We start from the raw sequence: 14,253 nt of genomic DNA on the forward strand, positions 1-14,253 counted from the left end.
CATGCACTAAGTTCTTGATTGATTGATTGTAGGGTTTAACGCACCGACGCAACGCAGGCGATGAGGCGCGCAGTAGTGGAGGGCTCCGGATTAATTTTGACCACCTGGGGATCCTTAACGTGCGCCGAAATCCCGTACACACGGGCGTTTTTGCTTTTCACCTCCATCAGAAAATCGGCCTAAGTTCTAACGTACGATGGAACATTTGGCGGAAACTAACCGGTAATTTAGCTTTTACAGTGCGTGGGCGTTGTTTCTCAGCCTGGTGCATTCCGCTTCGCGAGCCCAAAAAATTAAATAAAATAAATAACGAAGAAAGCATATTAGTTATCACCAGCCAAAAAACTGCTATGGCGAAATGTGTCAAACTTACAGCAAGCTTGCTTTCATTAAGATACATTACAAAGAAGAAAATAGGTTGAAGTGGCGGCGGCTTGAAGCGGTTCCCTCCACTCTACTAACGATACTACTAGGTGCAGCCCTTGGTTGGCTTATGCCGTTAAAAACAAAAGCAATTGTAAACGGATTGTGGCCTTTGAACTTTTAATAATTCTGACATTCACGATAGCCGAAATTATTGCGATGAAACTGAAATTATTGCACTGAAACTGATAAAAAATTGCTACGGTGCAAAATGTTACAGGAAGCCAAGCACTAGACCAATCTCTGTGTGAGTGACCCTCAACAGACCAATCCTGTCTAAATTACAATATCAGAAACCAGGGTTTTTTAATTGAAAGTTCATAGTTCAAGGGGCTCAGGCGGTCCCATTCTGACTGAATGTGCACTGGGCTTGAGATGGATCGTATGGCGGAAGCATGGTGCGCGAGGTCATGCCATACAACAGGTGGAACGTTCTATTGGCCTTCACTTGTTTAAACGGAGACTTCCCGAATTGCATTTCCTGCCATAGCGCGTCCATTGACAAGCGGTCAACGTATTTCCTGCCCGTTTCTGTCCGCTACCTAGATGTAGAGTAAACATTTTGGTGCGTATTATGCGTTAGGAGAGAGAGAGCGAGAGAGAGGGAGTGAGTATTCATTTCTCTACTGTCAAATCTCTATTGTTTTGCCTTTATTGCTAAAAGCAGTGGAAGGAGGGTTCAGTCGCGGACCCGCTCTCTCTGTTTCAACAGCCCTCAGCACCAACAGGCACTGATCATTGGGGTTGGAGCCGGTCAGAAAGCGGGCGGGTGATTTGAAATATGTCTTCCTATATGCAAACTCAACTGCAGCGAACGCGTCTTTTCCCGCTGGACAAAAAACACTAAAGTATGAACAGAACAATCTTTCGAATAAAGTAAGATTGTCGATTTTCGTCCCCGTCCCCGTAAGGTGGGCCCTTGAACGTAGTAGATATGTGATGGTTGCCCGTGCACTCGTGTACAGATCACGTGCGCTGGCGTCTTTGGCCGGGCTAAATCCTTTGAAATATGAATCAATCATAGTGCCCTAATTTTTTACGACCTCTAAGCGTTATCACAACGCCTGATGTTCATTCACGTTTTGTGTATTTCGGTTGCATTCATTTTGTTTTTATCCGTTTTTGAGACACCATTTTATTTTACTAATACCGCAAGTAACATCATAATTCGCGAGTAACAACAACAACAACAAAAAAACGCGTTGGGCACACAAAATCAATAACAACGCTGGCCCCCGCGCTTGTTGTTTTTCTTTAACTTAGCTTCTACTCTTTTTCTCTTTGTACTTTGGAATGGCGATCGGACTCTGTTAGCACGTTTAAGACCAAGTAAACATCACGTAAAAGCAAACGCTTGATGACGCTTTTAATCGCAAGCTCGGAAAAAGGCTTGCATGGTCGTGCTGAGTGCTACAAAAGTGGGGCAGCTAAGCCTAATAGCCGCGGCTTCACAAGCGCTCGAAACACAAGCGGCTGCGAGCGACGCCGCGCGCAAATGGAACCGGAGAGCAGGGGCTTTCTACGCTCGCTGCTTCGACCGCTCATGCGGTGAGTAGCAGCGACACGCCATGCACTGAGCTGGCCTGAATCGGAAAACACGCCGAAGATAGCTTCGGCGCTGTGTTGAAATGGAGTGCTCGCCTTTAGGTGCCCATGCAACAAGCTGTCTCGCGCCTTTTTGTGTACGTGTGTGTTGTGTGATGGCGGATGTAAGGGCTAGAAAGAGCGATGGGACAAAACCCTCAGATATATGCATTGGCGAATGACACGCAAGCCGTTTTCAGACACTGCTCGTTTGAATCAACAGCCCGACCCGGACAGCTGTCACGTGGATGGTCGTGAAAAAGTGCTACTTTGCGACTGGCACTGTGGTAAAGAGGAAAGCGGATAAATCTATTCGCACGCACATGTACAACGTAATGCTTCGTGTTGCATGTATAAAGGAACGAAAAAGAGACAACGAAATAGCAACCCCTTCTTTATCGCGTTCCGACTACGCTGAAAAACTGACTGAAGTACAATGTAGCAAGTCGCGCTTTATTTGTCTGAGCAATAAAGAAAAGCTAAACGACACATCGTTTGTGCGAAAGAAAAACTTCGTCGTGACTGTGTGGAAACTATATAATGAAGGTGGCATTCTTTCCTGATCGTTTAAGCACGATCCGTGACGCAAACGTAGCTTTAATTTGTAAGAACAAAACCATGAGCCAAATCTATCCTGACGGAGGAATATGGTTTATTTTTATACCTCAACAGATAACAATTTGTACTTTTTTTCTTGTCCAGCAGAAAAATTTGTGAGAGGACACATTTTTGATTCAGGATCAAGTTCTCGCGCACACCGGGAAATAAAAGATAAGCTCGAACAATCGACATATGTGTCTTGGAACTTATTACTTACTAGAGCGTCAGATTCGAAGACATTTTTTACAACTGCGCTATAACTGACATAACCTCCATATGCCAGCTTCCACCTTCAATGCTAGGAAACTTTTAAGACATGCAAAAATGAGGAAGCACCAAATATGTTTGTTTTTTACATCCTTTCAAAATACTCGCTTGGGCCTTATATGATGTTCCACATTCACGCAACCGTTGTTGAAAATCATCGGATAACTTATATCCTTTGAGTGCTACAAGCTCACCCTCGCAGCCAGGAACAGCGCCTTCAAGGCTTGCGAACCCTTTGCCGTGTACGCGACTGTTGACTGCGGAGTGTACACAATAATGCCTTGCAGCTGGTCAAGTCTGCAAGGTTGACGAGTAATACGTTTGCCCTGTGCGTACGAGAGGGATTGAATCTTGATGCTGGCTGTGTGCGACGACGCATTTTATTGCGTAAGGTGATTCTCCACAGTCCTGTGTTTCACCACCGTTCCTGCAGTTTTACGAAGATTTTAAAACGAAGTTTTCGAGCCTCACTGATGACGACCGTACCGTCATGAAAATGGACCGCAGGAAAGCCAACTTCCCACAATGGGTTGCACGAAACGACGATGATGATAGGCGAAGGCACACCAAGACCGTCAAGAAAAAAAGCTGGCCGTGGTCGGAATCGAACATGGATCCTTCGAGTTATTAAGCCGACGTCTGTCCGGTTGCGCATTTCCGACACGGTCGATGCAGTTTGGACTTATAACGAAGCTTCCTTGGTATCACTGATGGCGGCAATGCCATCACCAAAACTCTGTGAACCCCAACAACAGCGGACGAATCCCTCACGAGAAAGCTGAGCCTTTCAACCATCGTTGTCGTTAGACGAAGGGGCGTTAGCTTTTTTTCGTTCGATACTGCTGCCCATTCCTGAGCAGCGACAGTTCTTTGTTCCACCACGTGAACAGTTGCGACGTGACATCATTTGCGCAAGAAAGTTGCCACGTTCTTCGTGTCCACACCTCGAGGCTTAATAAAACACCTTCCCCCCTCTCCGCCCCTACACTTCGCTTCAGTCGTAAGTCGTTCACGTATTTTAAAAACATCGCCACCATGCCGTGCCCACAGCCCAGTGCCTGCTTGTGAGAGCACGGCAATTTTTCGTGACGATAAACGGTGCGATACGCTGGGCGGATGGGATCGCCACTTGTTGCTAGGTTAAATAGCGGTTTAAGCTCTGTAGACGACGTCTCGAACGTTAGCTACTTAGAGCCTCTTTGCTCCAGACCACAGTCGAGACATTCGCTTCGGCACACCCTTTGGAAGGGTCGCGTCGCCATAATCATGAGCTAGAAGCCAACCATGAGCGGAAGGCTGGCTAAAGTATTGTCCGTCTCAAGTTATGGGAAGTAGAAATTCTGTATGCTCAAATGCGTACTCGTAGGCACCAGCGAGGAAACCAGTCACAGATCGGAGGCCCATATCACGTAGCCTGTTGTTGTCATTTGAAATGTAAGTAAAAAATTAAGAAAAATGCACTGTAGATCTATGCTCTCTAATGCGAAATTTGGGCGCAGCGCGAGCTGAAGTCTTCTTGGTAACGACGCATATCTGCTGTGCCTCAGGAAATGATCTCGTGATCAGCGAACGCACGGCGGTGCGCGCTATTCCGCTGTTTTTAACCGTATTTTAACCTCCCGGGCAAATGTCACTTGGTTCAGATTAGTCACGCGCAGAGGAGCAGCGAGCAACAAGCTCGCTGCTCCCCCGTGCGTTGGTAATCGTGCTTGAACCTCCCGAGCAAATGTCACGTGGTTTGGATTAGCGGCGAACGGAACAGCGTCTGGGGAAACTCAGAGTATTCGCGGCGACGCAAGAAGCAAGAGTAAGGGGAGCCAGTGAGAGAGCTGACGCTATAGCTGCGCGTGCCGCCCGCATCCTTACCCTTCGCCAGACGCTGCTCTCCGTTCCCTTTATGCCGTCGCTGCTGCATTCATTCACTCAGTTACGCGGACATAAACGCCAACGCCGCGAAACCCAGGTACTGGCTGCCCGAGGGCTGCGGCCTAAAATAAATGCGGATCCTGAGGCCCTGGGGCGGCAGATGTAGCCTATGGTCTTTCTGCTGCAGGCGCCTTGTAGCTCCACTTCATAATGATTTCCCATCGCGAGCCTTCTCTTTCTCGCTGACATTTCTCTCACTAAAGTTAGCGTAGTCATGTTGCTGTAACAAACACGCATATGTTGCTGTAACCTTCTTTTCCAATATCAATCTGGGATTCCCCTCGCTAACGATTAAACATTGCGCGTCGTATGCCGATTAATATATAGAATGCTCCTAAAGTTCCTCCAGCAACCGAGAAATATCTCTGCGATAACAGTAATTATGTTGACATAGCAACCTCAACTTCAGGAACAGCGTAACGAAACTTTGGGATAAGTTGCGCACTGCACTTCCGATCTTGCGGAGGCTTCTCTTGGCGTGTACAAAGTTTGGCTCCGGCACACACGACGCAGCGGTCACGGAGCGGTGGAGTTTGGTTGTCGCCGCCGAGCTGTGCGGACGTGTTTACGCCTCGTCCGCTCCAAGTATCTTCGCATCTGCGCTCTTCGCCGGCTACGCGTCCGGAGCCCTGGGCTCTGACATCTTGCGATGGGTGCTCTGCTGCGTGGTGCCGTCGAGCGTAAGCTCCCGCTCGCCAGTGCCCGCATATTCACTTGAGACTTCGCCCAGCAAGCTTCCAGGCTTAGGATTGTCACGGAGGGCTCATCACTTTACAAGTTCCCCACGTCGCTTCACCGTTCCCGTCGAGACTCATCTCCCAGGCGCCACGCGACGCCAGACCAGAGTTTTTTATGTATTTTGTGCGCGGCGATTCCTACCCCAGTAACAACCTCTTCCTTACCCCTCCTTTGCTTCTACCCTTTCCTTTGCTCTACCCTAGCCTATTAAAGCGAATCTTTCTTTGGCTCCCCCCCCCCCCCTGGTTTTGCAGAGGGGGCTGCTGCTGCTGTTTCTGCTGCCGTTTTCTCGTCTGGTGCGCCGCTGGGTACGCTGCCCGAGATAACGCACGCCTTCTTGTGTCTCGGCCACCGTCATCGCCGGGCAGGCTTTCTGCAAGCTTGTCAAATTTGCTCCTGTGTTTTATCTTACACCAGGGGCGGTATTCTCGTATCTGTCCCTTTTGAAAACGTCGCTTTTGCGTCCCTTTCATCATGACGTACTTCCGGTTAAGAAGTGGACGTTGGCAGCATGAAGCAAGGTTAGCAGTAGGTTTGCCGCGTTTCCGTTACGTCACTTCCGGCTGTTGGCTTTTAGCCAATCAGGGCTCGCCAAAAGGGACAGTTTTGAAAGGGACGCAAAAGGGACAAAACTCGAGAATACCGCCCCAGATGAGGCTGACCAGCGCGCGTCGCTCCCGCGGTGCCAGGAAAGCCAGTCGAGGTGGGGGACAAGCTTGATAGGTATTGGCAGCGAGCGTGATAAGGCTCGCCTGCAGTATTGCTCCCGGAGATTGCGATAGGAAATTGATACGTTGACAGTCTTTTTACGTCTGGCATCTCTAACTGCTCTCGCCACGGCTCACGCTTAAAAAAACAGCTACTACGACAAGCAATATAACACTCTCAAATATGCAACGTGCAAGTCCATTTCAACCAAGGTATGCCCACGATGAAAGCTTCGCATTACCTCGGTTCCCACCGGATCCGCCAATTTTTTCTCTCCCTCAGTATATATCCCACCCTCGAAATGGGTCGAGTGCAGGTAAGCTCCCAGCTGAGCCCAGTGCCCTTCCTTCTGAACCGAATCACGTGAGCCACGCCGCGGTCTCACCTTGTGCTCGGCAGGGGCGGCAGGATCCTGTGGGGTGGCCAGCACCAAGGGGCCGGTCGTCGACTGAGCGGGAGACACGGCCCCCTGCGAAGGTGGGCCGTCGTGCTGCTCTGCCGACGGCGGTGACTCCTTGGGCGAGCCCTGTACCGATGGCCGGGGCGACTGCTTGGGCGACGGCCCTAGCGACGTGGGCGCCGACACGCCCGGCGGTTGGGGCGACAGCGACGCCCTCCGCTGGACTGGCAGTGGCGCCGAGCCGCGACGGCCGCCACCCGGCCTGCCCGCGGGCCCCGTCATGGCGCACCCCGCACCTTCAGCGGCCACGCTGCGGGCCCTGCATGCAGAAAGAAAAGCACAAACAATATGTAACGGAAACTGGGCTGACACGACTACCAGATGCAGCTCGTAGAAGCCTGACACAGGACGGGAGTGACAACAAGCACATGGAACTAACTGTAAAATACATTGCTTCCAAGTCTCCCTAGCCATGCAGAGTACTTCCAAGCTATCTCCACTGGAGAATGCACCATGTAGACGTTAAGCCCATCGGCCAAAACCACCAAACACCCGCCGTGGTTTTGACCGATCGCTGCTTCGACTCCCGGTCACGGTGGTCGTTTTGAAGGGGAAAGTAAAAGACAAAAAAACTCATGAGCCAACGCAATTTGTGAAGGTGGGCGACCAGCGAAGCTGCAGTCCACGACAGAGCAGTAGGGACGACAACAGAACAGGAGGGAAATTCAAAATTGAGATTGGCAACTTGTCTTGACGACGGTACCGCCCCCCCGTGGAGCTGGAGGATACTAGACACACGAGCTCCCAGAACGCCGACGAATGAGGGCGGGGGTAGCCCAGCCACAAATTTTTGAGGAACCTCTATCATGGTTTAAAATTGTTGAGAATGGGTTCTATCATGGGTGAAAATGGTTGAAAATGGGTCCTATGAATAACCAATCCACTCAAGATGCATATTCAAGAGATCAGAAGTATAAGCTTCAGTTCCAAATCAGGTTTCAACGCCGTGCCAATTTGATGATGACCGTGTGCTAATAGCACCCACACCTGGACGTTTGTATTCCCCGGGGATGAAACTCCCTACTTTACATCGTGTGGGGCGCTCAAGGCCCGACTGGACCTGAGTTCTTGCTCACACACATAAAAATCCACGCACCCCAGCCATACCCTGCTTCGCTGCAAAACGCCCGTGTGTCGATATTTCGGCGCACGTTAATGATTCAAAATAGCTCCAAGCCAAATTTGTGCCACAACACCATGGTGCGCGTGACAACCCACGTGTAGCTTCCGCGCTTTAATTCCCAGTTTGAAAGAGGGTTTCCAACAACAACAACAAAAGTAACAGATCGCTCCGGGTTCAGGGGGTTTCATTTCGTTTCGGATGAGTCGAATTGAATACCACAATACAATGGTTCACGAACTGGTTCGGTGCGAATAAAATAATAACCAAGAGCAGCTGAGCACGAGGTCACGGGTTCGATTTCCGGCCGCGGCGGCCGCTTTTCTGGTGGATGCGAAAAGCAAAAACGCTAGTGTGTACGAGATTTCGGCGCACGTTAAAGATCCCCAGGTGGTCAAAATTCATCCGGAGCCCTGCACTACGGCGCGCCTCATCGCCTGCGTTGCGTCGGCGCGTTAAACCCTACAATTAATAACCAAGAGCAAACTAATGAAAGTTTGGTGTTTAACATGCCAAGTCGAGTTTGCAAGGAAACATCTTTGATGCTGTTAGAATCAAGAAGCTATTAACTTCCACCACAGCGCAATGCTACCTTCATCACTCTAAGAATCAACCCCCAATCTTCCGTATAAAAGACATACACAGACATAGACACAACAGAGTGTCCTCTACACTGGGGAAAAGCAGCTTTTTCAGTGAGCCCTAACAAGGATCAAAGAAAGACTGCCATTCTATTTCGATGTGCATGCGGGCGCTGTGTACCGCGTTCCTATTACATGTGGCGGCGAGTTGAAACCACGTAAACGTATGCAAGAAAGGGCACTCCAAAAGAGCATGAAAAAGACAAGCAGGAAACATGCGATTCCGCGGGCTCTGGTTGGGCTTCCTAAAGTTGACAAATCGGGCCACAGAACAGGGGAAAACTTGGGACTAGGATTTGTAGCGGTGTGTTTATTGGCTGCGATCCCAAGTGCGTACAAGCCCGCATAGATAAATTACACAGGCTAGCCAAAGACCCGCAAAATGTCATAGGCAAATAGATTAGGGACTCAGCATATAGAATTACACCTCCGTGGTTGGATTACAGGGGCCGTGTTTAATGCAGCTGCACGTGCAAACTGAGTATGAACCTGGTTGCCTTGCATGAAACAGCTTGCTTTCTTGCATGAGAATTTCGTATACCGGCGTTAAACCATTAATGAGTTTCTATTAATTTGGTTGCCAGCGAGTCCCAATGGCGTCAAATGGCTTGTCAACTTGTGCAGGCCACAGAAATTTTGAAATATTGCGTTTATAACGTTTCCAAATTTATCTCTATGCCATCCGTTTTTAGCTTCGAATTCGCTTCGTTCCAGTACGTAAACCACTGTTATCCGTCGCAGTTATCCGTCGCGTTGTGCACTCTTCCGTCCCTTTTTTCGTCGAAACTACAATCCTCTCTGTAGAATCGCCCACCACGCTGGGTTCAAAACCACTGGAGTTAAGACTGGACCCTTACGCAGGAACGAATCTGCGTATTAGAAGCCGTCATGTTTTAAAAAATACCATCGGCATACTAAAAAAACACAGTTGTAGCGCAAGTTGGAGAAAATGCTTATGGTGATTACAGAAATGCCACCTATCAATTATATTACATTTGTTTGGCGTCGCCGGCTACAGGTTGTAAGCTAATACTAAAAAAATCACAGAATAATTGAGCAGGCTTGCAGAATCATAACCCTATTTCAAGCGAAGAGCTCTATTACTGCGACTAGCTCTTCCGATATCTTGTAAATGGCCTCCAGCCCCTGCAAATTGAAACTTGGCGCTATATGAAAACCATCGAGTAAACAATACACACGCTTCGTCAAACATCTGTTAAAACGCTTTCAAGCATTTGCATTAGCATTTTTTTCCAAGTGAATCTTTTAATTGGACACTAAACTCGGCAACCGTAACCCATAACGTGTCCGACATTCTGTGCAAATTGGAAGTGTCTGCCGCAGTTAGGTATTTTAGAACAGTGAGTAAAACTTGTACGCGCTTCGAGTAACGGCTCTAAATATGGCCAGAACACGCACTTAGTAAATTTTGCTACAACACCTTGTAAACTCAAAAATTTTAAACTTTGCGACATGCCCTCTATTTACTTCAAATTTTTACCCTGTGATCTGTGAAGGGTTTATTTCTTCTAGGAGAGAGGACAATTAACCTTGGGCACGTTATCAGTGCTGACCCAAAGCACGAGAAAGAAATCCGGGGCATAATAGGTATTGGCTGGTGTGCACTCCTCAGTAAATCTCAAATGATGAATAGTAGGTCACCTCTATCCAAAGAACAGAATGGTATGCACCCAATGAGTATTGGCGTTGATAAGATACACGAACGTAGCGCAAATAAACACCTGGGAAGAAAACTTAGCTGTGCCCGAGGAGCCACGGGGTGATGGTCGATGGAGGGAAAAATGTGTGAGTGAGCGATTGCGACGTTGAGGGTAAGTGAAAGAGATATGGACCGCACGGCAGTAACCACGCCTTTTAACAAACGTACGGTCTAACAGTGAATCAGTAAGCATTATTTTTTGCTTGTTTTTTGTTTTTAGTTTCAGTTCGGGTTCGGCGTGCTGAGAAATGGCGGTTCGGGTTCGGGCTCACTTCCGGCAAAAATACCGATTCTGTTCTGCTTTTCGGTTGTTCGTTTTTCGCTTTGAAAGCCTCGTTTGAACCAATGCTTACTTAAGGCTTAGTTGAAAAGCTAGGTTTGCTATGTTAAAACAGGCCCAAGACAAGCGCCCCGAGATTTTTTTTCTCTACAAGGGATGCCAGATATCATCACCGGTCGGGCTAGCCGCACGCCATTCCATGAGCTCGAAATGCCAAAGCGCCCATTTAAGAAGATTTTAATCAGCATTTAGCGGCCACCAATAGTGAGGTTAACACGGATTATTTCTTTGCGAAGCGTCGCACAATCGAAGAGATTGGCTTCGAGAGTGAAAATCTCCGAACTAGTAGTTAGAAAGCCCGCTGGCTCGTCAGCACTACCGAACAAAAAAATGCTAGAGGAGTGAAGCACTGAAGAGGATTTTATTCAAAACTTATGCACCTCATAACACACAAAGTAACCATTCAGGATCACAGCTAAGAGAATGGCAAGTTTCTATTAATGCCCTCAAGGTCTCATCAGAACTACTAACCGTTCATATCGAAGATAATTTCATGGTTTAAACTCGGAAATGCGTACCGGTTCGAATTTTCTTTGCGCCTGCAATCGGACGTCAACGCGAAACATGCCAAGACCAATGCTTCACCAGAAAATTGCGACGGTTGTGAAAACGGTAGACGGGTTAGTTTATCCCAGATTGCGATGCACTGTTGTACGGACGGACGGACGCAAGCTATCCCTCGTTATTATCTTAGTCATCATCTTCACCCTTGTTCTGCTCAGACTGCGATCATGCTTCGTTAAATACCGCGGTGGGTTACCCTGAGTCCCGTCAGGAACGGAATAAGGTGCAGGATTCTCCCTATCCTGAATCTCAGAAAAGGCAATTGGGCACTCCCTGGCGGGCACTTAAAATTCTTCGACAGGCAATATCTCCAGCAATAATACACCCCGCTTTACATGTTGCGTTTCCCCTCTTTTCATAAAAGAAACTTATTAATTTTATCACTTTCGTAGCTATACGCCTCGAGCCCTTGCTGTAGGGGCGCCACTGAAATCCCCCTAGTGGCCCGTTACGAAATCAGCCGCAGGAGGCTCCGCCCCGCTCACAACTGTCGCCGCTGCTTGTGCGGCACCTCCACGACTGAGATTTACCGTTTGTGTGCGCTGGAAGTACATCTGTATGTGGAGCAGCCGCTGTCTTCGCAAATGTGGCGTATTTACGAGAGTGTATATGTTTCTGGCGCAATTTTAGTGTGGTACATTTGGTCTGTAAAAGCATCAGGTGTGTGTCACCGGCCGACGTCGCGAAACGACATATGCATATGGAGCTGATTCTCATTCCACTGCTCTGAAATTCCACTGATGTAAATCGGTTTTGTGTGCTTACATAATCTAGCAGAGCACTCATACCTGACAGCACCCCGGTTATGCCTGTCAATATCATATCTCAGATAATGCTCACTACCACGGACAAGTCAATGTGGCATAAATTTCACAAACATTCTACGAAATAAGTATGATGGATAATGCAAAATTATCCTCGTGAATCAGCACACGTCAAAAAAAAAAAATAATGGCGGGTCGTGTTATCGCGAGGTGTGCGTTCGCAAACATTCATACATCCTCCGCGAGCAGCGCGGAGACGGGCTTATAGAGTAATCCGCGCCCGCGACTAAACGCTTCTTCGAAATATCATCATATGACACAGTCAGCCTGCAAAATCTAGAACAAACTAAAATCACAGGGCCTTAGCAGATACCACACTCATCCAACGACACCTTTTATCATTTGTGAACTGCTTACCCTCGGTACTTCAAAAAATGCGTTCGCCGAGTGATCAGCTGATCGTTGAAGTAAAAAAACAAAAACAAACGGAAAGTGAACGCGCAGCTCGCGTGGGTGATTACTAAAAGGTTCATTCCTTGGTTTCGCTCTGCATTTGTCCACAACGGTAGTTAACCGCCTTCCCTCCCATGGTCTTGCGAAATAGAAGTGCATTCGCTTCTTGCTGGTCTGGTTAGCCCTACCAGGCGAACTTCTTCAGCATTCCGAAGCTGCACTGGTTTTTTTTTTTTTTTTTCATTCCCGTACGAGCTATTCTGCTTCTTCTAGACCTGTAGACCATTTCTGTTTCCGTGGTTTCATTAACTTCCCTCGGCTCTTGCTATGAGGCGCGAGTAAGCACTATACTTAACATTTCGAGTGGCTTATATTCCCATAAAAGGCACAAGTTATTGTCAGGTATTGGGTAATTACATCCCAGAATCATATTTTTCTACGACGTATATATTAGAAACAGAGCCTCATTCCTTGTCCGCGCTGCAAAACGAAACACACACCTCACCGTCCCGGTATCAGATTTAAACGAAGCGACAATGGAATTCACTTGTGCTGGTGTATTCGGAGGGGACAGTGGTGATATGCTGCTGCTGCCGTCGCCGACGTCCGTAAGGGTGGCAAAGAAGCACACAGAACCGCGTCCCCGGATAGCTCTTGTTGGTGTTCGAGCAATCTACCAAGACGCAGCTGTTGTTTAAAGTGCCCTAAACGTACTATTTGCTTACAGACGTCACCATAACAAGTTGTTGCGGGAGCGGAAAGGCAAAATGAAGCGAAAGACAACCAAAACACTCCATGAGCCCCTATCAGCAACATAGCGCTCATCCCGCAAATGCCGCGGAGAAGCGGTGGCTGGCGGCGCTATAGCGTTCCATGGAGCACATTAAGTTTTCCATTTTTTATTAAGTTAAAAGAGAAATTAGATAGTATGTAATAGCTTTCACAGCACATCATTCTGTTTTACATGTATAATGTAATGAGTTATAAGTCGTTACAATTCTGTTCGCACCGTAGTCGCGTGACGGTTTGAACAGAACACCGCTAGAAACGCCATGCTCCAACGCTAGCTACCATCTTTGAAGGTAAACTTATCGTGTCCTCGAATTCAATACGCCGCATGAAATTCGAACATGAGGGCCACTGCATAAGTGTGTGGGCGATCGAACAAAACAGGGAACAGAGGCGCCTCTCGTGATTCGTTGCTCGCACGCCAACAGATAATCAGACCATATTTTAGAACATTGCCATTGCTAGGACTAAGCTCTGAAGACAAATTATTCCGCCGTAAAATGAAAACTGCCAAGGGGATACTAAACGCTCAATATTCCCCACTCGAAATCATGGACTTCACAGGAAACGTTTGGGAAACGCTGCAGCTGGCGGGCTCGCTGCCGTGCCGGAGTCTTAGTCGGCAGACAAAGTTCAAGTGGTCAGGAATGGGGCACCGGGTGGTCAAATCTGCTCGAGGCAAACACGAACGGGAAGCTCAGCACTTCACAAAGTTTTAGCATGCAAATTCAAATGGGCAACTGCAACAAGTCCGGCACTGCGAGATCGAAGATTGAGCGGATAGAACGCGTGCATGCCTTCTACGGGCGCACGTGCCACCTCCCCACTCACACGACGGGTTAAAGAAAACACAGATGTGTTGGCACAGACGCATTCAAGTTTATGGCAGGTTTTCCTTGAACGACTGAAGTTGATGCAAAAAATCCATATTCATCAACTTATACGTGAAAGTCAACGAAAGCGAGTTTTCATAATCCTTTTCGCGGAGTAAGTAGATGTATTATATTTTTATTTTGCGTACATGAGCGGCTCCGTGGTACTATTGTATCGCAAAATAAAAAAAAAAAGGCGAAGGAACCGGGAAATTGGTATCCGGTTGCCTAACGAAAGGTTTTCCTCTTTTTTATTGTTGAGGAAGCAACACAGTGTGTAATTT

At 47.9% G+C, this 14,253-nt stretch overlaps 1 protein-coding gene across 8 annotated transcripts in view; it reads right to left on the minus strand.

The window, feature by feature from the left end:
• Cac (calcium voltage-gated channel subunit cacophony) overlaps nt 1-14,253 on the minus strand; it is a 906,370-nt gene that overhangs the window by 533,681 nt on the left and 358,436 nt on the right. For all 8 annotated transcript variants that reach the window (XM_077679772.1, XM_077679785.1, XM_077679745.1 and 5 more), the window contains exon 2: nt 6,632-6,965. In XM_077679772.1, coding sequence (XP_077535898.1) covers nt 6,632-6,928 — 297 coding nt within the window. In that variant the 5' untranslated portion in view covers nt 6,929-6,965. The remainder of the gene's footprint in view (nt 1-6,631; nt 6,966-14,253) is intronic.

This window comes from Haemaphysalis longicornis, unplaced genomic scaffold (genome assembly GCF_048455015.1).
Source record: "Haemaphysalis longicornis isolate Haplotype H1 unplaced genomic scaffold, Haemaphysalis longicornis Haplotype H1 scaffold_1, whole genome shotgun sequence".
Lineage (NCBI taxonomy): Eukaryota > Metazoa > Arthropoda > Arachnida > Ixodida > Ixodidae > Haemaphysalis > Haemaphysalis longicornis.